Consider the following 24,438-nt stretch of genomic DNA (forward strand, 5'->3'; position numbering starts at 1 on the left):
TTATATTGAAGTTTATTTTTATTTTTATTTACATTGTTATATAAATATCTATATCACTTTTAATATTCTTTTTGATGTTTTAATAAATGTTTTACTAATAAGGAATTGATTTTTTTAATGTTCTTTATACTGTATCAAATATTATTTGATTTTTCATTTATATTGATGTATTGAATAAAACTGAATATAGCATAAGTTGATTATCTGCACAATAATCAGGTACTTAGATATAAAAAAAGTTAATTACTTGTATAAGTTGACATTTTGTAATTAATATTAAAAAACAATTAGAGAGGGGGATTTTAGCACCTTAAAAATTAAGAAATATTGAAGTTTTATCGACTTTTTAGAAATTAGGTAAACGCCAATTAACAACCTGTAATAAAATTAAAATATACCTGTTTTATGTATTTTTATAAATGGTTGGCAGGAAACCACAATTATTAGGCGGCAATAACCAGTATGAAAGGTATTGCAATCCAATTCTTTTTCTAACTTTAAAATAGTACATTATTATTTATTAAAATATATTAAATACATTTGGCCTAGAATAAAAGGATCATAATAAGCTTATCCATCGAATAAATCATTGACAGAGAAACCATACTAGTGATTTTTATAAGAGTTTTTGCTTATAATCTGGACGATAAACGTCACACTTCCGCCAACAACGTCAACAATTCTCAACAACTTCTATAAATAAGCAAATATTTAGGACTAGAATAATCCAAAGCAATGTGACCCATAGGATAACATTTCTAATAAGGTATCAATTTTGGGAGGGCTTAGCACATAAAACGTACCTACTTGATATTCAGCTATACTTCTATTTGAATCATAATTTATTTACTAAAAAAATAATGATTATAATTTTGTTGTTTTTATTAACGTCATTGTAATAAGCAACGGTTTATTTTTAATCGATCCAAAATTATCATATTCTTTTTATTGAAATAAAGTAAATTCACGTAAAAATTAAGTACAGTTTACAACAGTTATTTTGTAGGGATGATTTTAGGTACAATATTTAAGTAGATAGCAGTCATTATGATGAGTGAGCACTGCACAAGACCCCGCCGTTTTATTATACTTTTTGTATGATCGACACACTAACCGCTTGCAACAGTGTATTTATTAGAGAGTCAATTTCTTCGTCTGTTGTTTTGATACTTGTGAGAAGTCTGATACTGGGCGTGGGTATTTTATATTCACGATCACTCAAATATGCAGCTGTAGTAATCGCAACACCTTCTGATATACACTAAAACAAAAAAAATATTATAAATCAATGTCAACTGTTGCTTGAAGTGAAAAGTATTCAGTGGTTATCACAGACTTTTTAAACATGGTTGTTTTAAATCTGGTAGCTTTTAAATTCCAAGTGGAACAATGAAAATATTGACTTTGATATTAAGTGTGTTTTTTTTTTTATCATCACATTTTAGGATAGTGAAACTTTTTGAATTCCAGCTTTCAGGGAAGTTTCTGATAGAATATTGGATTTATTTGGTACTCCGAGGATGAGAGAGGGTCGAAAATAAACAATTCCTAATACTTTTGAAAATAACCAATATCCAACAAAATTAAATAACTTTAACTTCAATTTTTTTCACTGTTTTTTAGCATTTTCTATACATGATATAATTTTCAAAATATTTTGAATCTTTTTGAACTATACATATTTGACATACATGATTTTTATTTATTTTTTTCCATAAATATCGATAAAAAATAATGTCATATCTTACTAAGTCAATTGTCTGTAGTAAAACTACACTCCTGTGTAGTAGTCAGCAACAAAGTTCTTTCTTAAAGTGAATAGAGTTCACATTATTTTTAACGTTGTCTTAATATACACTTTTTATACCTGGTAATTACCACATTAAATATAGCTTTCTTATTATTGACATTTAAATCGGTCAATTGATTATATGTGGGAAGGAGAGGTTGTTATAAAAAAATAAATGATGAGTATCTCTTAAATGAAATTTCAGATTTATTACTTACGTAATCAACAATTTTTTTCAATATTTTCTGTTGTTCCGTGTATGATATAGACTTATCTATTAAATACAAATGTTTTAATGGACTTGTTGCATCAGACCCTAGAGTAAAGTGCTTGGTCAGCTGGCTTTTGTGAATGCTTCTGTGTAGACTTGTGCTCCTTTCTCGCAGTTTTACCAACATTTCAGGATGTTTTTCAATTTTGTCTAAAGCTTTAATAGCAGCCGCTGATAGTAGTGGTGGTAGCGATGCAGAAAAACAGTAGCCTAGCAAATAAATACGAGAAATATAGGTAATTGTCTATTTTAAAGGATCTTCAAATGTAAAATTAACTTATTATATAATCTAGGCTGTAATTATTATAATTAGAGTTCTAACTTTAAAATATTTTACTTGAATTTTTCAAAATTGAAAATTTCATTCTTCTTAAAATATTCAAAAATATTTTTTTTCTTTTAAACGTATTCGGTTATAAATAATTCGAAATAATATATTGATTACACACAGAAAATATTGATAATAAATATGCAAAAACATACACTTTAAACTTTTAATAATATTTTCGTAGTGTCTAAGAAAAGATTTTTAGCTCACTACACAAGAAATCTAATAGTTCAAAAAACATGCGAAAACAACAATTTCCGAGCCCCAGTCCTTATCACTTATTTATTGGATCCTTATTGGCTATAATTATTCATATTTTATTTGTTTCATACAATAAACCAACTTTAAAAATATTGACTTGTAATCTGTTGACATGACTATAATTTATAAATATTAAGATGTAATATTTTTTTAATTGAAATGAAATATTTCAAGCAAATGAATTTCATGACATTTTAAAACCCTTATTATTATTTTTTAATCAGAATTATTATAAGGTTACCAATGGATATTTTGATCAAATTAACAAATTAAATAATTTTAAACATTTTTTTTTTTTTTTTAAGAACAATAAGGCCACAAATAAATTAATATCAATTATAGTAATATAGTGATCCTTCATTCTTAAATATTTATTAAAAATAATGTAGACAATTACTATAGAAATATATTATTTTGTTTTCTTATTTTTTAAAAGAGAAAATGGTTTTATATCTCTATTGATCTCATTCAGGGCCGTATTACCGCTTAGGCTGTTTAGGCAAAAGCCTAGGGCGAAAAATTTAATGATCGAAACGAAATAGCTTCATTTTTTTAGGTGGTAAATTTATTTCAGCCTATAGGCAGCAAAAACCTTAATCTGGCCCTGATCTCATTATTAAATTATTTTGCATTTTATTTATATTTCTAATTGTTAATACCGTTAATGGGTTCTTAATATCAAAATAAACTTAATATAAATAATAAATAAAATGTTTTCATTACCAAGACCAGATAGCCTCTGATGTTCGACAACAAATGTTGAACCTACGCAAAAACCACCAACTGACGACAAGGATGTTTCTAGACTTCCAATGATAAGGTCGACTTCGTCTTTCTATAAAAAAAGGAAATAATAAAAATATACTTAATCATTAGTATAAATGTTTAAGTGGACGTTATACCCGCGAGTTTTGTTTCTGTCTTATAAACGTACATTATAGCAAATTTGCTTTCAGCAGAACACAATTTATGTTGTTAAATTTAATATCGTAGTCAATTTACCTATTATCAAACTTAAAGATAAGAATATTATTAAGGACATGCCATATGCTTTTATTTATATTATAATTTTAAAGTGAATTATGAACATTTTAAAGTTATAAGTTTTACATAGCTATAACTCCCTTTAAAAAGTGAAAACAAAATTATAATATGATGGGTAAAACGTCCTCTTAATACAATTACGTACATATGATAATTAAAGACGAATAGGTTTTTTTGTTTATTTATCTGAATTTTAGAATATACAAACCGTTACTTGCTAATAATATTATCAATGTAATTAATTCTGTAATTCACTATTGAAAAAAATCGATTTCCCTTTGAGGTAATAATACATTTTTAATTATTCTTACTGGTATATTGAAGTGTTCTGTAATTCCACGACCTTTTTCACCAAGAACGCCGAATGATATGGTTTCGTCAATGAATATACGGATCTTATGTTTTATTCGGATGTCAATAAATTTTGGTAAATTGCAAATATTTCCAGTATTCATATAAATTCCTTCGACAATTAGAAACGCTCTTCTGTTTCTTCTTCTCTTCTGTAAATTATATCGGTTGTATGAGGTTTAAATGTTTTGAAGAAAATAAAATAAATTTAAATTTCATTAAAATAAAATAGTTTGGTACAAAAGAAGTTATAAAAGTATTAAAGTTTAATTCGTACAATAAGTTACACCTTGATGATATTGCAGAGCTTTTTTTTATAAATAATATTTAACAAATTATTTTTTTTTCATTGTTTTTTACAATTTATTACATTTTTATAAAAATTTGAGAGCAAAAATATTTATCATTGTATTATAATATAAATGAATATTTGAAAAATATCTTGTCATCATTGAATAATTTGAACAAAAACTGTAATTTTAAGTAAATTATATTTAAACATTTATATATAATAAATAATTTATGAAAACCGTAAACATTTTTACTAAACTAAAAAAATTTATAAGTGAAAACGATTTTGATGAATTTAATTAAAATTCAATATAATACTTTAAAAGCTTATAAAAAATATTAAGGCTATGGATTTTAAATATTTTTTAATTGGTAAATAAACTACTTATAAATAGAGCCTCCTAGTTGTTAAATTTCAAATATTTTGATAAGAAGAAAAATGTTATAGTCAATATTTACAAAAAAAAAAAGATAAAAAATATTTAGAAAATTATACTATATATAGGAAAATCTAATTTACAATTGATGTAAATTTAAAATATTACCTATACGTTTTTGAGTTGTACCAAAAACCAAAATAGTTTTATCGTTGTAAAATCAATACATTCATTGCTGAGGTCAGGATCTTAAATTTCCATAGCTTTTGAAATAGTTAAATCGTTTTATGGTCAAATTAGATTCTAAATCTTCTATACACAATTTTAACTTAATATATAATAATAAATGTAAAGCATTAAAATGTTAAATGTAAATGTGTATTAGCTATTTTTTTTTTTTTTTTTTGTAAATTACAGTAACAGTTTTATGTACCACCATATAAGTAAATATAAGTAAATATATATATAGATTATATAAATAATACATTCGCGAGTATATTAAGATATATTATATTTTTAAATTAATTTTTGGAATTACAGTGAAAACACAGTTTACGGAAAACGGTTTTCACACGTGAGCGAATTAATTATCCATCACGAGTTGGAAATTACCAAATTGTGGTTTAATACTATCATTTTTCAAGAAATATTAAAATAAAATGTACGAGTATATGTATAATATAACAATATAATAATAATGATAAAGATTATTATGATAATATGTATAGAATTTTCATTTTTCATTAAACAGATATGTTTATAGATTAATTTTACTTTTAAAACACTAAAACCTGTCTATAACGGACAATTATTTTGGTCCTGTGACTGTTTGTTATATACAGGTTTCGCTGTATTTATTTATTTAATTACTAATTCAATTTAATATAAGAATTACGAAGGAGTATCTTATAATTTTCCGCGACCTGTTCTGACAAATTACTTACGGTTGAATTTTTTTCCAAGATCAACCGTTCCAAGTCTTCTGGGCTGTTGTGTTTGAAGTATACCAGTTCTGCTTTAGAAGATTGTAGACCTTTTTGTATTGCAAAGTTCACTTCTTCGTCCCTAAAATATATCAATTTTATTAACAAAATGAAACCAATCGCTATAGATTAAATATAATATTGGATTGCTATTTACACATATACAATATCTCTAGACTTGACGTACGCTTGAATGGCGCTAGTCACCGTACAGAATCCATACGAGTATATAACAGCTTCTTCCATTTCCATAAATTTAGCGAGCTTCTCCTCTAGTTCAATGTGTATATCTAAATATAAAGGACGGAAAGTTTTTAATTATAATGAACATTCATCACATTTTTAATTCGTATACATGTTCCTGTTTTTTAGCTTAAAAACTAACATCAAAATTTAAAACATAGGAAGCCACTAGGTTAGGGGCGCACCCAAGATATTTTTTTGGGGAGGGCTAAATTCAAATAATTTTTAAATATAAATAGTATTTATAATAATATAAACAGAGGTCTCTCCCGGGGCCTGGAATGACAGGTATAAATATATATTATGTTACACCTAATGTTTCAATTTTCTTAGTTGATAATTTTTTTATATAATAATTTAAGTCAATATACCTAATAAAGTTGTCAAAATGTTTGGGCTAGCTATTTTGGGGAGGGGAGCTAAAATCCGTTAGCCACCCCTTTTGGTGCGCCCTTGCACTAGGTATATCCCAGTTAATTAAAATAATCAATCATAATGCATCTTTTTCAATATAGTTGAATTTTGTTAAACATTATTATTTAGCACAATTTCCTATGGAGAAATTATTACAATTTTTTATGTATATATATATATATATATATATATACACAAATATTATATTTTAAAAATATATAATAATTGCATATAAATGATTAGGATAACCACCAAAATTAACTACTGGACTTGTAAATAACTGAAATATTACAGCCTAATTTAAAAATAAATTAAATTCACTTAAATTTTGGTATTTATCAATGAATATATTGAATCATTAAAACGAAAAATTCATCTTATTAGAAACTAACTACTAACTGCCCAGTAGACTACGAGAATTATGTATATATCTTAATATGATAATATCCAATATAATAAAACTCATTCACAATTTCAAGAAGTTCCATCGCTTGATGGATTCTTCATTCAAGTCATCAATCCCCCTTTATTTTATTTTATTTTATTTTTATTCTATTTCTACCTGTATAGCACTTTTACTTATTATAAAAATAATATATTTACAGATTGTATAATAAAAAAAATAAAAAAGAATTGTTTGAGAATAATTGTACTTTAAATGTGCGTTGTCAATATTTGAACTTCAAACGCTCTAAAAAATATATAATATGTATACATTTATTGTAGCTTTTTTTTACGATACTACATTTTTGATACTTATTAATAGAGTTAGGATGTTGATGACCTAAAAAACACACACAAAAAGGCCCTAAAAAAATACAAAATGCCTTAAAAACTTCAAAAACTGAACTTAAAAAATCTAATAAATAAGTAAAAAAAATTTATTTATAAATAGATATTATTACAGATATGGGTGACAATAAGGTTAGATTATTTAAAATATGAATTATAATATTAATAAACAATAGTATAAATTTATTCCATACAAAGTATAAGTATAATACTCTATAAGTGTGTATGATCGATGTATGTAATATGTATGTAAAGAGCACTTGTTTTATCAATGTTTAAAACTAAAACAGTAAATCTTATCGGTACGCGATAAATTTAATCACAACAAAAACCCCACAATAATAATATTAAAATTATTTTTTTGAATATTATACACATTTTTTTTAAAATCTAAAATTTGAGAAAAATGCGCCCCAAATTGTTTAAAAACTACAAAACATGAAAAATTGACGTTAAAAAAACAAAAAAAATGCAAAATAAAATTAGAATAATTTGAATCTAGGAAGCATGAAACAAATTTTTAAGTAAGATAGCATTGTATAGAATCAAAGAAAAAAAATGCAAAAGTCATCAATATCTAATTCTACTTATTAATATTGTAGAACAACTTATAAAAAACTATGTATTAGATTTTCAAACTTTTTACTTAAATAAATAAGTTCTAAATTTGGAAAAAAAATCAAAAATGTTATGTGTTTAGAAAAATTCAATTTATATGTATGGTGGAAATTGAATGTCTACAACTGTCATTCATAATTAAATAATAACCATAGAATTTTGTTTTTGGGATCAAAATACCAAGTAGATTCTATTGGCTAGCAAAAATAAGATTTAAAATTAAAGATTGAAGATGCTCCAATAAATTATAATAAACACAAACATTAAAAAAACACTTATCAAAAAGTTTTTTTTTTTTTTAATTCGTTGCTCTACACAAGGATCTAAAATATTAATAATTTTAAATTTTATTTAACTGTTCAATCGTTTTAAATTTAGCCAATTTAATGAAAATCAAATAATACCTTAGTATTAAAATGCAACTATAGGTACTTTATATCTTTTAGAATCTAGTCTAACACATTTACATATTCAAATATAAGAAAAATACATTGTTCTATTGTTAGATTCTCAAAGATTATAATAAATATATGATTGTATGTGTACAACGAAAACGATTTGAATGCATTTATGAAAATATTTTTTGTGTGTTTGTTTCTCATTAACTATACATGTAAATTAATGTCATTAACGGTTCATTCTTTGTTGATTCTTATATTTAAATACAAATTAGTATGAGAGGGAGCCAATGGTTATTATGTCTGGCGATATTACAAGCGAAAACGTGGTAGGTACATGGTAACAAATTTAAAACTATAATGCGACGTAGCGGTTTTACTTACCAAATGTGCCGTAAAATGCTCTAGGTCCGCAAGAACCAATGCCGTATTTATTCACCGCATCTATTACATTGTTTTCAATAGAATTGTCGGTGATGAAATTAAAATAGTTGTGGGTTGCAAAATTTATACACGGTTGGCCATTAATTGTGATATAATGCCCAGTCTAGTGCCAACGATGGAAAACAAACAAAAACAATATCTAGTTAACATTATATAGGTACATACTTTATATACATAGAAGTATGAAATATAATGCAATACATAATAATGGTTATAATTTTTAACAATACACTAGCATGTGCGTCTTACAAATGTATACAAAGGCAAATTCGTATTAAAAAAATGTGAAATTTACTACAACACTTAAAAATTAAAATATTGTAAAAACCAACTATCAAACACACAAAGGTACTGCTGTATGTAAAATATTAGCTAACACACAACTTGCCATTTTGTACGATTGTAAGACGGTGGTAATACATACGAGTGTACATACGAGTTATTTACCTTGCCATCAATGACATAGTTTTCCATTGGCAACGCAGACAAAGAAGTTGTATTAACCATAGGTTTTGGATTCCACAATTTAATCTTTTGCTCAACGTCCAACTTGAAAAAAAAGTAATCACGTTTCACAAAATTAGAATTACCTTAAACACCAGGAAATAATGATAAATAATATAAAATTCTGAAATCAAATAAATTGAGGTAGGATTACCATATTTTATTTTATTTAACCCGTGATAAACATTTTAGTACTTTTTTATGAGAAAAAATGTAAAAAAAAATCTTTCTTTCTCGGAAACCATCCGTTTTAACAAATAAAAAAAATAACAAGATTTTTTTCGGCAGTATTTTTAATAGAAAATACTATACACAAATAAACAATGGTCAGCATTTTATAGTCTACAATATTTATGTTTGAAATTTATTTAATAAAGTATAAAACTAACCAAATGATACTAATCAAAATAAGTAACCGAAAAAATTATAGATTAGCGATAACTGATAACAATAATTTTTTCAGTAATAGTCGTCATTATTTACTAATTAAAAAAAAAGTATTGACTATTTTGAGCATTACTTATGTTGAAATACAATATGAAAAATGAAAATAAAATATTTAGATATGTATGTACAATAACTCACGTTTTCTGACGATTCGGCCCTTTTTATACTTGAGGAACTTGTTGTTTTTTTAAATAATATCCACAGAAGTACAAGGAGTATACTGCCCTCTACGTAAATGTGATTGAATTGAACCTAAAATATTTCATGAAATAACATTTTAAATTATTATATTATTGATATTTAAAGTCTTTAAATTAATATCAATAAATATTCGTCAATCAGATAATTTTATCTGTTATACTGATGAACATAAAAGAAACATTAATTTTAACAATCATACAATCGAGTTAAGACTAATTACCAAATTTGTACATTTAGTAATAATATATGAAAAAACAACAGTATCATAAGCTATTAAAGATAAAAATCTAAAATTTCAAAGTACTGAAAAAATATACTTTTTAAATATGACTTTAAATATTTTTATTTTAAACATTCTAGGCATGCTAATGTTAAATTAATTGGTTGAATATCTATGGTACACTTGAACCCAACATCCCGATATTTAATGTAATAGGTTGTTAGGTAGATGAATTTTTATGGGAGAATAAATTTACAGTTTAAATCGAATTCTATAAGCACAATTTAATCAAAGAAATAGCTTAACGTTGATTGTATAAACTAAGATGCATGGATTCGAAGTAATTGATTATTATTTATTAAAAAAAAAAAACCACGAGGATAAATAAAATTAAATTTAAATGCAGATTTTACTTTTGCAACAATAATTAGTACAAATCGATTAAATTGTCTGCAATTAACATTTTAGGTGTAATTAACTAATTTCATACAAATTTCAATCAGTAATAAACAATCATAAAATAATACAAATAATAATTAAAAAGTGTAAGCAAAACGAGAAACGTTTTATTATGATAGGATTTCTATCATTCTCACCATCACCGTATCTATATGCGAAAAAATGCGTAGACCGTTTATTGCCACACATTTTTTTAGCAACACGTTACTGACTATGTTATTTATAGAATAATATAATTTGATAATTTATTTTGATCCTAGATTGTATATACTAGATAATATACATTATACACCCATATTTATGTACATATATTACCTAAATTGTTCTATATTATATTATGGATATATTATATGAATTAAACTTTTTTAGTACAATTAACAAGTAAAAATAACAGGTATTATTTGGATTAAAAAAAAATGATCCAGAAACAAAGATATAAAAATATAGAGGAATTAATATAAAAATGAAAGTATTATAATAACAACTCGGGTCGTATTAAGCTTTTCTAGGCCCCGAGATAACTAAATCTTCCCGGCCCCTTTTTTTAATAGGGTTAATGGGTTGGGTCTGTTTCTCAAACGAAAAATTTGTCTAATTATACATGAAAACTAATAATTAAATGGTTTTGGCATCAAATATTGCAACCGTATTGTTTAACATGTTTTATTTTGTTCTCAGAATAACATTCATTTTATGTATTGATACATTTTTAGGTTTAGGACCAGGCCCCGGACATATGATTTGAGAAAACCGCCCTGAATATGGCCCAAATAACAAAAAATCAAAAAATTTATAAATGAAAAAGCTAAAAAACACTGACATATGAAATGAAGCACTTAAATAAGAAAAGTGAAATCCCTATTGGTTTTATACGTTTCATAGGCTCATTTGACATTTGTTTATCGTACTTTCAAAAACTTTAATTTACTGTTATTAATATATTGAGCCATAATTTGTACACATTTTTTCATAGTTAAAATATTATGATTTTTACATTTGTTAAGGAATTTATGAGCAAATACAGAATTAAGTTATTGTTGGTTTAGCCGGTATCCTTTAAATCAGTTAATATCAGAGTTCCCAATAATCATTGCGATCACTGAAAAGCAGAAGGTTTGGTTAAATATACTACGGTATAGGTGAGTAAGAATTATTGAGTAAGTAACTGTAATGTACGAATTAAACTTAAATTCATTAATAAATTATTGTGTACGAAAACGATTCTGAGCGGAGATGGTTCGTTATCCTATTAAAAAATATATTTTATTATATTTATACAGTATTACTATAGAATAGGTGATTTATATAGGCAATCGAATATGCCTTTATGTAAATATAATTTAATAAAAAAGAAATATTTTAAATTTTAAGTCCCATGAATAATATTTTTGAATTACAACAAATTAACAAAAATCGTTATTATTTGTTTAAATATCCAATGTTATGCAAATTTGAATCAAATGAGTACAATAAAAACATTATAAATATATATTTTAGATTTTGTCCCATTATGAATTTTTTACGAGGAACCTTGTATTAATTTTTCAATCTTTGCTATAAAAATTGAACATTTTACATTTTAGTTATACAAAATAAAATGCAAATTTTCATAGGTTTTTTACGAATTAATGAAAATTTGAATACCAAGAGTATAAAAAAAATCATATCGTTCGTAAGTATCTTTAATATTTTTAAATAGCAACTTATGAGTAACGATGTGTAAAATATTCAAACTTTTTACTTTTTAAACTAGTGAAAAATATTTTTAAAATATGACCATTTATAAAAAATAGTAATTTAAACATTTTTGAAAATGTTAAGTATCTATGGTTATTCGTTTTTGAATTACAACAAAATAGAAAAATCGATTTTTTTCAAAAACTTTTCAATAAGAATTCTAATTTTCCCGTAATATTTTTATATTATTTTTAAATTATTTGACCTAAAACTACCAACTAGATTCACTTTCATATCAGAAAAGTTATTGATGTTGAAAATAAAAGCATTTTTTCTATTATAAGCCAATGTGTGCATGTATACACACATCATTGTACAGTCAATACATTCATAGCTTCGCTTACAATCTAAAAATTCAAATAGCAAAGTTCAAGTAGATTGACCACAACAATTTTAAAATGTACTTAATGAATATTTTAAAAATGTTTATTGATTATTTGCAGTTGCAAATGGTCTCTTCAGAGTATGGATATTGGTATGCCCTCACTCATAAATAAAATTATAATTAATACTACAAGTTTAAACAACAGTTTATACACACCAACTTGTTACACAAAACCATTGTTTAGTTTTTTGCCTTGTACAATGTATGTCTACAATAGTACAATATTACTATTTAGTATTTTATTAAAATTGTTTAATAATTACGTGGTCGAAGATAATATAGTGATTAGGTACTACAATTTTAACCATTTATTTATTTGCTTTTTATTAAACAATAAATTGTATCAAATAATTTATATAAAATAGTTTTTTTTACTATATTTTATGCTTTTAATCACCAGACATTAGTAATCATTCAATATTCTAGTAAAACAGAAATATTAGCATATGTACTTATAATAATTTTAATTTTTGTAATATTAAGGATTTGTATTCTTTATTCAGTTATTCTTCAGCATATGTTCTACAATATACCAATAAACTTTAAATATGTCTGATACATTTATAAAAAAAATAACAAAAGCTGTGTTTAGGTATGGTCACAAGTCTTATATATGACAATGTCTATAATTAATATCTAGTGAAATAAAACAGATTTTTATAGAGTACAACAGTTACTTAGTACAATAGTACCTATATTAAATTTTATAAATATTTTGTGGGGTTCCTTAGGGCACTGTTTTAGGCCTCCTATTATTTATAATTTTAGATTCTGAACGAAGTGAAGAATGTATTGATTTTACAATGATGTATGTTTTTTTTTTTGTGTCTATCATCACGTTTTGGAGTAGAAATAATGCATTGATATTTGACTTCAACCCCTCTCTGAAAAAGAAAATTCATCCAGTTGATACTTTGAGGGGGGGGGGTCAAAAGTAAAAAATGCTCCAGTTAGGAAAACCCTAAAAAGTAGCAAAAAAACGGGGATTTTTACGCATAATCAGTTTTCGACGAAATCGATTTTTTTATTTCGCTGTAACTCAAAAACGAATCATTGTAAACACTTGAAATGTTCATCAAATGTTTATATTAGCGTTATCTATTTACAATTAAATTTTTAAAATATTTTGACTTTTTTTAAGCTATTTATTAGATAAATTTTTTTTTTAAATTACTATCCAACCTTTAAAATTTAATACAAGGTTTATTATAAGTTGTACTTATCGTAGTAAAAAAAAATCAAAAATTATTAGTTACAATTTTTGTTTGTTAACATTTGAATTTTAAATGTTTACAAAATCGTAAAAATTTGTGAGGAATTTAGAAGTTGAAAATTTATAAAATTTTTGTGATTTATACCTAAGGTTAAAAATACCCAATACAAGAATATCCATAAGTTTTCCTACAAGTAACTGTAAAAAAAAATTCTATCGTAAATATAGAAAAAATATTAAAATTGTATGAAATTTATTTTTTTATGAAATCGAGTAAAATAACGATTTATTACAATTTAAATATCTGTAATAATATAATATATCCTACTAATTATCCTAGACTGACAAATCATATCCGTTCAGAATCGTTTTTCGTATGCAATTATACCTGTCATTGCATTCAAATTTAACACATCCATTATAGTGACCCACTCTCCACCTCTACTATACAGCTGAGCGCTATCCACTTTCCCATCTTTTTATAAATACAAATATTAATATAGAATTATTTAGCTTTGCCGATGACACTACCATTTTAATATCTGATCCAACAGTTAGTAATCTATATTATGAATCAAATAATATTTTAAATACAGTAAATGGATGGTTTTGTAAAAATAAATTAAAATTGAATTTATCAAAATCTAAATTTATTCATTTTAAACTTTTTCATTCGATACTTTTACTAATTATAATTTAATAGTTCATTCTTGAAACTGTATACCCAATTGTTTTTCAACCTGCAGTCCTAAATGTATTAATATTGAAAAGGTATTAGAAGTTAAATATCTGGGACTATTTCTGGATTATAGGCTAAAATGGGATAGGCATATTATTTTGTAAATAACAGTTTACGTAAATTCTTCTACATATTTAAAGAAACTTAATATATATTTAATAATTATTATAAAATAAATATTTAATTATCCCTAGTACAATCTTTCTATTCTTATGGTTTATCAATTTGGGGAGGAACCTATAATTTCCATTTATCCAGACTAAATGTTACTATAAGCTGTCTAATTAAATATTTATTAAATTTACCTTTTCATACTAGCATAATAATCTTATATGAGGTATTAAATGTAAAAAAATGTTTAATAGTAAAGTATTAAACTTTATTTAGTAATAAAGTTTTAATTTCTATAAAAAATATATGTTAATAATTTTTTGATGTGAATAACGTTTTTAAAAACTGTTTTATTTCATTATAATTGTGTTATCTTGATGATAATATATGCTGAACATTTTAGCGGATGTTACATAACATTGTAATAATTATTTATTTTATATATATATCCATATGACCATGTAGTATAAAAAAAAAAAAAAAAAAAAATTTGAGTTTTTTGCCAGCACATCTGATGTATTGTTAACATATATTATACTATCTAACTATGTAACTTATAAAATAGATATCATAAAAACCAAAATAAGCTGGTTTTCAATATTGGTTATTGATATATTCATTTTAAAGTTAACTAAACAGTGAACGATTATGTTTATGTGTTATTTGTAATGATAATATATGCAGCATAGTATTTAATTTTAATTGGCTCTAAATAAAATATATAGGTACATATAATTTGTTTCAATACTATAAAGTTATGAAAATTATGAGTTTATTTATCTCATAACTCTTATAAGTCATACATCAATGTATAAAAATTATTCATTAAAATTTAAAATAATGGTAAAATAGGTAATTGCTCTGCTCTACATTTATAAATTGAATATATTAAAAAATAAAAACTGTGTATATAATTTTTTGGTCAAAGTACGATCTACTTTCTACTTAAAAGAAACTGTATGTTAATTTTTCAATCCTTATCTATAAAAGTTGAACATTTTATATATTTTTAACTACAAAATTATTTTATAATGTTCGTGATTTGGATGAATTTTGTGAAAATTTGAAATTTAAACATATACATAATAAAAATTTATGCGGAACCTTGTATTACATTTTAAAGCTTACAGAATTTTTTTTATTGATAATCATGAAAAAAATTAAATTAAATTAAAAATTTCAAATGTTTATAAGTAATTAAAAAAGGTTCAAAATATTAAATACATATATATATATATAATATATACCATGTATAGAAAATGCTCTTAAAAATATTTTTAAGGTTATTTATTTTTAAATTCGCTATACTCAGCATCTAAACTATTAAGTATATTTTCCAAATAATGTCTATCGTCAATCTCAATAATTTTAAAATATTTCAACATTGATTGCTTTTGTTAGGTAATATTGGTTTAACGCATGACATAAAAAAATACGTATTCATTGACAAAAAATCAAAATAGTATTCAATAATTATTTTAAATACATTTTGAAATTATTCTTTATAGCAAATATTATAAGTAGAATAAAAAAGTGGAGTATAAGATAAATAAATAAATAATACCTAAATAAAAAAAAACAAGTGAATTAACATAGAGTATAGTTTGAAAAACCTATTTACGAATAGGAATGTTTAAGATACCTAAAAATGTGAGTATCATATTAGATATTTGCCTTTGAAACGTAGAAACATGTAATACTATATATATTTATCTGTGAAGTAGCATGATAATATATTTTCAGTATTAAAATATTAAGTATATTTTAATATTTGATACTTATTACTCGATCGTAAATAAATTAAAATATATTTAACTATACCATATATATATATCTTTCAGTTCTGATTAGGTTTTATATTATTTATAACAATATAAAATATTGTATTGATAAAACAAATCTGATTTAATAAATTAAGTAGGTTGCAAAAAATAAATATTTATTTTGTTATAACAATAATAATTTGGGATTTTCAAAATTGTAATATGTTCAATCCGAAATTAATGAAATCAGCACATTATTTTATACTTCAGAAATATTACTCTGTTAACGTTCGTCATGCACTGAGTGTCAATTTTGTCCTGATCTGATATATATGTATGTTTGTGTGTGTGTGTGTGCAAGATGTAAGATAAATGTATAGAAATACTTAGATTAAACTCTAATTATGGAATAGATATGTTTGTCGACGAGGTCAATATAAGAGTGTATATAAGTATATACTATAACTGTCAACGGATGATAAGGTAATGGAAAAAAATAAGTATATGTAAACCAAAGAATCCCAAAAGCGCAAATCGTTTATTTTTTTCGTTTTGCTCTTAGTAGTGGGGTAAAAGCGCAAAAATAAATTTATATCTGATACAATATTGTACCCGTTAAGCCGTTACACTATATAAGTTTCAATTTAAAATTGTATGGTTATTATAAATTTATTTTTTAAATAAATAATATTTTTATATTTAAAAAGCAACAATGATTGAGTTCAATAATTGAAGTTTAGTATTATATATGTGTAATATTATCGTATCGTATTTTATCGTAACAAATTACCACGACGGTTTATAATCATTTAAAATAACTATACGTCTATACCGTATATACAGTATAAACTTATATTAAATAATATTTGTTAGTCAACTCCAATATAAATGTATGGGACTCATACATAGAAAAATAATTCCAGATTGAACTACTTAAACTACTGTGAGCTTCAAATGTATGGTACTTATTATGACAGTACATATGTAATTTTAATTTTAAATTGTTTAACTCATTTCAATATCAATGTAATATCTTAATTAATAGATATATTGTTTTGATAAAATACACCTTATTTTTTTTAAATATATTTGCGCTTATGATTTGTTTATAAGTATTTTTTTTGCGCTTATGCAGTGTTTATTTTTATGCTTTTGGGTTGCGTTTTAGATCATATTTTGCGCTTATGGGCTACAGCCACAGCCACGACGGCCATGATTACATACAAAGATCTACATTATTAAACTAACGTCGTAGTAGGTATATAGTAAAAGAATGCTAAACAATAAAACTATAATTTATTTACCCCTTCGATAAGTTTAAAGTATTTCCAAGAAAACTAATCAGTCTTATCTACGCCTGACATTAATCTTATACGTAAGACCCAAGAGATATTTTTAAATTTTTTATGAGAATAAGAAAGTTTTTATCATGTTTTTTTGTTTCTTTAAACTATTTAAAAACTGAATATTGTCAGTCATTAAACTGTACACTAGTAAAATTTTCAGACAGCTACGCTTTGAAAATATAGTATTTATAGTTACGACTTTTAATCTTTACTTAGCGATACACATAAATAAACATTGGACGAATTTTTTACTTTTTTGATAGTTTATTGATTATTGACTAATGGGGCCCTTGAAATTATACACTATTATAGTACACACAGAACATTTTAAATAGTTGTCTTTGATAATAATTCTCTCACTATTTATTATCGTATTTGGCTATAATAATAAATCAGTTTTATTAAAGCAATAAAAAATAATAGTTTATTGAATAATAAATATATCAAATAAGTGATAAGATGACCAAAAAATGATACATTTTATATAGTGCCTTGGAATATGATATATTTAAAAGTATGTTTATTCTAAACAGAAGTTAAAAATATATTAAAAATTAAAATAATTAAAATTTAGATTTCAATTAAACTGTAGCAGTAATACATAAACGTAAAATGTATTGTGTTTATGTGTTACATAACTATATATTATGAATAAATCACGTATATTATTTGATTTATACTATAATGTTACAATTTCCTAGTTGAAAATACAATACAAATTGTATAGCAAAAACAAAATAACATAATATCATGTAATAACTAATCGGTGTATTTGTATTTCTATAGAGCCGGATATAGTGATTTGGTATATATCCTCGGGCTGTAACTATACAATTTTCCGTTAAAATCGTAGAATACTGTTTAATAGTTAATATGAATAGGTTAAATTTTATTATATGTTAGAACTTGTAATACTCTAATACTTGTTATTTTATATTTTTTTTCTCAAATATTATCATCAATTTATAATACATAGTAGATTTTTAATATACCGAACATATCATTAATATTTTACTACTTCTAAAATATTTTTAAACGTTGACTTGAAATTTATTTTACCTACATTAAACTAATTATTGACTTTTAAAAATTTCTAAAACATAAAATTTGATGTTCGATACGTTGCTTAGAATTTATTATAGTATAAATGCAATTTTCATAATATAAATGTATAATAAATTGAAATTTGTGATAAATGATAATTAAGGTTATGAATTTAACTTAGCATAATATTGGCGAATTTTATTCTAAATTAAAAATAAGAAGTATTATTTTTGTTATTAAAACATTATATTTCAATAATAATGATAATTATGGGGAAACCTCCACCAGAATAATGTTCAAAAAAATGTCTAAAAACAAAAATGTATTTTTTTTTTTTATATTTAAACAAATTGACGTCAAGTATCGTAAATTACGTTTGTATAATATAAGATATACAATACATTTTAATCAAAAAATAGATGTGTTGTAAAATAAATTTGTAGGTAAATACTAAATACCCTATGATTTATTTTACATAACGTTTTCCTTAGAAGTTACACGTGATATTATATTACGTATTACCTTATAATTCTAATCTATAATCTAATCAGGTTGAACATTTTTGATATTAAGGATCCTCTAAATACAACCTTCTAGTAAGAAGAGTTTATTGTATGTTTATTTACTTTTCAAGATAAAATATAGGTACACGTATTGACTAAATGTAAACAATAAGCTAAACTATAACTGTAAAAAGTCAAACCTCCTCTAGTTTAACACAATTATTAAAATTTAAAATAAAAATCAATAATTTGTAAAAATATTTTTATTTTTAAATACTAATTGTTATAATTTTGTAGTATGTTGTTTTTTTTAATAACAAAGTATGTTGGCATTAAAAATAATGTTTGCTTTGGGAGATATCGAAAATAAATGTGTACTAATAAAATTCAGTAGTTGGAATGTTACTGATCGAGTCATAATATTATAGCTGTAAGTACATCTATATGTTGGATGTTTATTAGTTTAAGTAAATACTTAAAACTAATAAAAAAATATATTAATATTATTATTATCTTAAATATATTATGTGCTGCGAATAAATATCACTGGATATATTGACATATATAATATATATATAATACAAGTATCTATAGCCTATATCTAAAGAAAATAATTTGAAATAGTAATTTAAAATATAAATTCATTACATATACTTCTATTAACAATTGGTTAAATAGTTAACTAGGTAGTTTAATTTTCAATTGATTCGTTAAAAAATTATTTTATTAATTTATACGTATCAATGTATCATGTATATGTATTGTTATTCTTGTTACAGTTCAATTAACAGTAGACTAGTAATTAATAACTCAATAAGTACTTACGTTAGTTTTGTTAGTTAAATTTCTCAAAATATACTATATACTTAGGCGCTATTAAAATACAAGTATGAACTAGTTAAGAAAATATATAGAACTATTCATTTTAATCTATACGTGTAGTAGTGTTGAACTATAATACTATATTATATAAAATACTCAATACATCAAAATCTTTTATTTATTTATAATATGTCACTATTTCAAACACCTGTGCAAGAAGCAAAACGTGTATATGTATATCAATAAATATTATAAGAATCGAACGAGTAAATTAATTGAAATCTAATAATCAATAAAAAATAAGAAAATAAAAATTGAATTCAAATTTAAAATGTTATAAATAATCACAATTTACAGTTGGTAAAAATTTGATAACTCAAAACCGGTTTCCGGGAATGCCGTATAATATTTAAATTGTGCTTTACGTATATTTTTACATCTTGTATACATAGTAAGCTTGAGTTAAGTTAATGCGTTCTGCAAAACCATTTTTATAACATTAGATTTAGTATTACCTAATGAATTAACCTATTATCAAATACCTATTTACGATTTTTATTTATTTTTAAGAGAGTTATTATTTTTAAACGATAATATTTCATACACACATAACGTGGTAGTAAGTTATTACATTGAGATTTAAAAATATTTAAAATACAGTTTTACAACTTTTTTTAGAAATTTAAAATTCAAATATTAACAAAATTTAATTCTGAATCGTAGTAGAATTGTAGTAATTTTAAATTTATTTTCATAAGTATATTATTATTCTTTATTGGTACCAAATTTATTTTTCAAAATACTTAAACTGATTTTAAAGTATTTATATAATTACAACTTGAACTTATATAGGCTATATACACCATTCTAAATGTAAGTCAGTTTTAACTTAAAGGGTTATAACTATGATATATTGAAATAATATGATAAAAATACTCAAATGTGTAGTAATATAATAGATATTGCATAGAATATCGAAACTTTTAGAAAAATGCACTTATCCTACTGCTTATTACTAATGAAAAAATAAATAACTTATATAACTAATATTCTGCTTCTGCTGAAAACAATTTTTTTGTATTTAATCATTTATCATTGAATTCGAATCGTTTTAACACATCTATCAACTCAATGACAAGTTACACTTAAAACTTATTATGTGGCTAGTGACTTCTCAGGATAGTATTATTTATTAATTTTTTATTATAAAATAAAGTTTGTCCCACATTCCTACATTATCAGTCATCGCATCGCCGCATAATAAAAATACTCATAATGCAATTCTGAGTAAATTCATAAATAAATAGTTATTAATTATTGACTATAATTTAATTTAATCAACAAAGTATTATTATAACGTTTGATCAATTAAACGAAAAAGTATATTTATTTAAATTGATAAACGTGATATTTATTAGAGTATTTTAATACGAAAATAATATATTTATTTGATTAACATAAATAACACTAATTACGTTTATCGTAGAGAGTATTGTAATAACAATTTTTAACTGCAATTTTTAGAGTGAATTTATACATTATAATATACTGTAGGAAGATTTTTTTGGTTTTATGCTATAGGCATTTAATAAAATATATTTTATCAACTCATATACTATAATGATAAGAAAGAGTTTTTGTTTTGTTCAAAATTTGTATCATTCAAAATAATTTTCATAAACCAATTATGTCTTTTTAGAGAAATAATGATAGGGCAAAGTGTAACTCTAAAAACTAAAAAGTTATCAAATGTGCACTTGAACACCCGAAATATGAATTGTTAAATTAAAAACAAGATTGTTTTTATATTATTGTAAAATATTATTTGATGTAGTTAAACTTTACAACGGATAAGTATTGAAGGTAATTAATAAAATATACATAATTAATATCATTTATTATTTTCTATAAGCGAAGAAAAATCAATAAGAAAATATGTATTGGTTATGAGCCATCCAATTTTATTCTAGTGATCCACTTTTAAAATCAAATAACATATTTTCCATTTTCAAAATATAAACAATGTGTCACCGTCATTTGCATATTATCGTCATATTATTGTAAGTAACACAAAACAAACGTGTATTTATTTATTTGGCTTAAAAGATAAATCATAAATACAGTAAAACGAAATTTTATTAAAAAAAAAATAGTTAAGCTTATTTATTAATTTATTACTATATTTTTTTTTACATAGAACAATATAACATAAACATTTTAAAAATACATACTTTTGTGATCAATTAATTATATATTTAAAAAAACAAAATTAAATAAATTTTCAAAATTGTTTTTAATTTGATAACCCCAAAATAGTTGAATTACCGACATTTTATTTATATGCTGTGACTATAAATATTTTTTCCTAGTATACAAATATTTAATCCATAATAATATGTCAAAGTTATTTAAAATGGTAACTATTAAATAATTTGTATTCAGCAGTTAAATACTAAAGTATACGGACTGTAAATTATAAATAAATCTTATTAGGTTAATAATAATGTAGGTACCTATATTATATCAGCCATCTGTAAATATTGTAAATTATCATTGAATTATTAGTTTTTAACTAATTACTATATTGATCCTTATGTACCAAATATCAATAATTATCAAAACATTTAGCTTCAAATTATACAATAAGGTCAATAATTGAGTCACGCGTTTTATACTAGACATTGTACACTTCTTTGATCTAATATTCTAATCTATTCAATGAGTTACCTAATAAGACAAACAGTAATAAAGACATATTTATCGCTGTCCTATATACTAATACAATATATTAAAACGAATTTTAAATTAAGCGACAAGCAACGCTGACGGATGTATTACCTTAATATTCGGATTAATATAATTTATCGAAAAAAAAATTGAATATCCACTCATTACTCGATTAGTGTATTTATAAGAAATAAAACAAATTGTTCTAAGATAAACTGTAAAACCGGAGTGAAAACGCGGAGACCGGTATTACTTGGAGACGAAAGTTAGCGTTATCACGAAAATTTACTACGAGTATTTATAATATATATATAATAAAATCAAAATTGTGAGGGGGTGAGAATAGTTACTCGGATGTAATCGGAACATCACACGGACGACGAAGATATTTATGGATAATATCATTATAGCCCTTCATTATCCATATCAATATAGATTTTAACTTTCTCAGACACACTATTAATAAGAAACAAAAAAAAAGTATAAGAAACTACCACGGCATAGTGCATTTCTTTTTGAACAATTTTGGATGTTAAGTCATACAACTATGTAAGGACTATAAGCTTATAGTTATAGCTTTCGTTTGCATGGTATCTATATTATGATCATTATTACAGCATATACCTATAAAACGGTTACAACACGAACGTATGATGAACAATTCATATATGAGGGAACCCAGAATGCAGGGCCGACTTTTGCTCTTTCATAGCACCTAATACAAGAATTATTTTGATGTCCCTAGGATCAAAAAATAATAACTTAAATAAAATGTATTATTATTTTTTATTATTCTAATTTTGAAACCTCTCTTATATGCCGTCACACGCGTCGCTCGACGCTCGTATCTAAAGCCAACTCTGCTTGTGGATCAACTGGAGACACGGTGACAGCACGCAGATGGTTTCTCATACGGAAAAATATGATATAAAAAAAAAATTGATACCATTGTTGGGCGGGACTAGATGAATCGATATGGATGATCCGGTGGTTAACTAAATCACATTTAAAATCAGGTCATGACTTTAAACCCTATAGTATTATAACCCAGTGGTCGACAACCGGCGGCTAGCGCCGCCGCTGTTGTATACGGCTTGCTTTAAATTTTAGAACGACATTATACATTTCATTATTTTAAAGTTTTAGACAGTATTTTTTTTTCATAATAAATAATTTAAGAATATAAAATTTTTATTTTTGTCCTGCCCGCGAACTCTTTTTAATTCGTGAATATGGCCCGAGAGTCCAAAAAGATTGCCGACCGCTGTTTATAACCTATAACTATAAATAATAACAAAAATATTCATGACGCGTTCAAAGGCTGGTTAATATTTTCGAAAAAAAAAATATATATTACGCATGCGACGAATACATATCTATATAGATCAACATTTTTTTTCTCCCGGCACCACTGTAGATCATCGCCTTTTATAATTATTCTATATCGAGGCCTAAATGCCTAGACGACACCGTCACTTACCTGATTGAATAGCGTGTTGATTAGCAAATACATGGCAGCAAACTTCGTCGACAGCGGTAGTAGTTATAGTATACGATAGTATATAGTAGTAGTAGTATTAGTAATAGTATTAATGTAAGTTGTAATAATTCAA

The 24,438-nt window shown here is 24.1% G+C and overlaps 1 protein-coding gene across 1 annotated transcript; it reads right to left on the reverse strand.

Annotated features, from left to right (window-relative positions):
- Nucleotides 1–909: 909 nt before the first annotated feature.
- Nucleotides 910–24,438, reverse strand: LOC113559845 (serine palmitoyltransferase 1-like). Its single transcript, XM_026965622.1, has 10 exons — nt 24,306–24,438; nt 9,694–9,807; nt 9,052–9,153; nt 8,545–8,707; nt 5,853–5,985; nt 5,657–5,777; nt 4,005–4,196; nt 3,373–3,484; nt 2,008–2,270; nt 910–1,261 (listed from the first exon to the last, which is right to left on the reverse strand). The coding sequence occupies exons 1-10, from the start codon at nt 24,336–24,338 to the stop codon at nt 1,085–1,087; spliced, it is 1,410 nt and encodes a 469-aa protein (XP_026821423.1). The 5' UTR covers nt 24,339–24,438; the 3' UTR covers nt 910–1,084.

The sequence above is a fragment of the Rhopalosiphum maidis genome, chromosome 3 (assembly GCF_003676215.2).
Source record: "Rhopalosiphum maidis isolate BTI-1 chromosome 3, ASM367621v3, whole genome shotgun sequence".
In the NCBI taxonomy this organism is placed as follows: Eukaryota; Metazoa; Arthropoda; class Insecta; order Hemiptera; family Aphididae; genus Rhopalosiphum; species Rhopalosiphum maidis.

Coding starts and splice junctions, on each gene's coding strand:
- LOC113559845 (XM_026965622.1), bottom strand. CDS start 24,338: ATGTATTTGCTAATCAACACGCTATTCAATCAG. Junction 5,778..5,852: donor TCTAGAGATATTGTATATGT/GTAAATAGCAAT, acceptor GATATATTTTAG/GGACGAAGAAGTGAACTTTG. Junction 4,197..5,656: donor TCTTGGAAAAAAATTCAACC/GTAAGTAATTTG, acceptor TATAATTTACAG/AAGAGAAGAAGAAACAGAAG.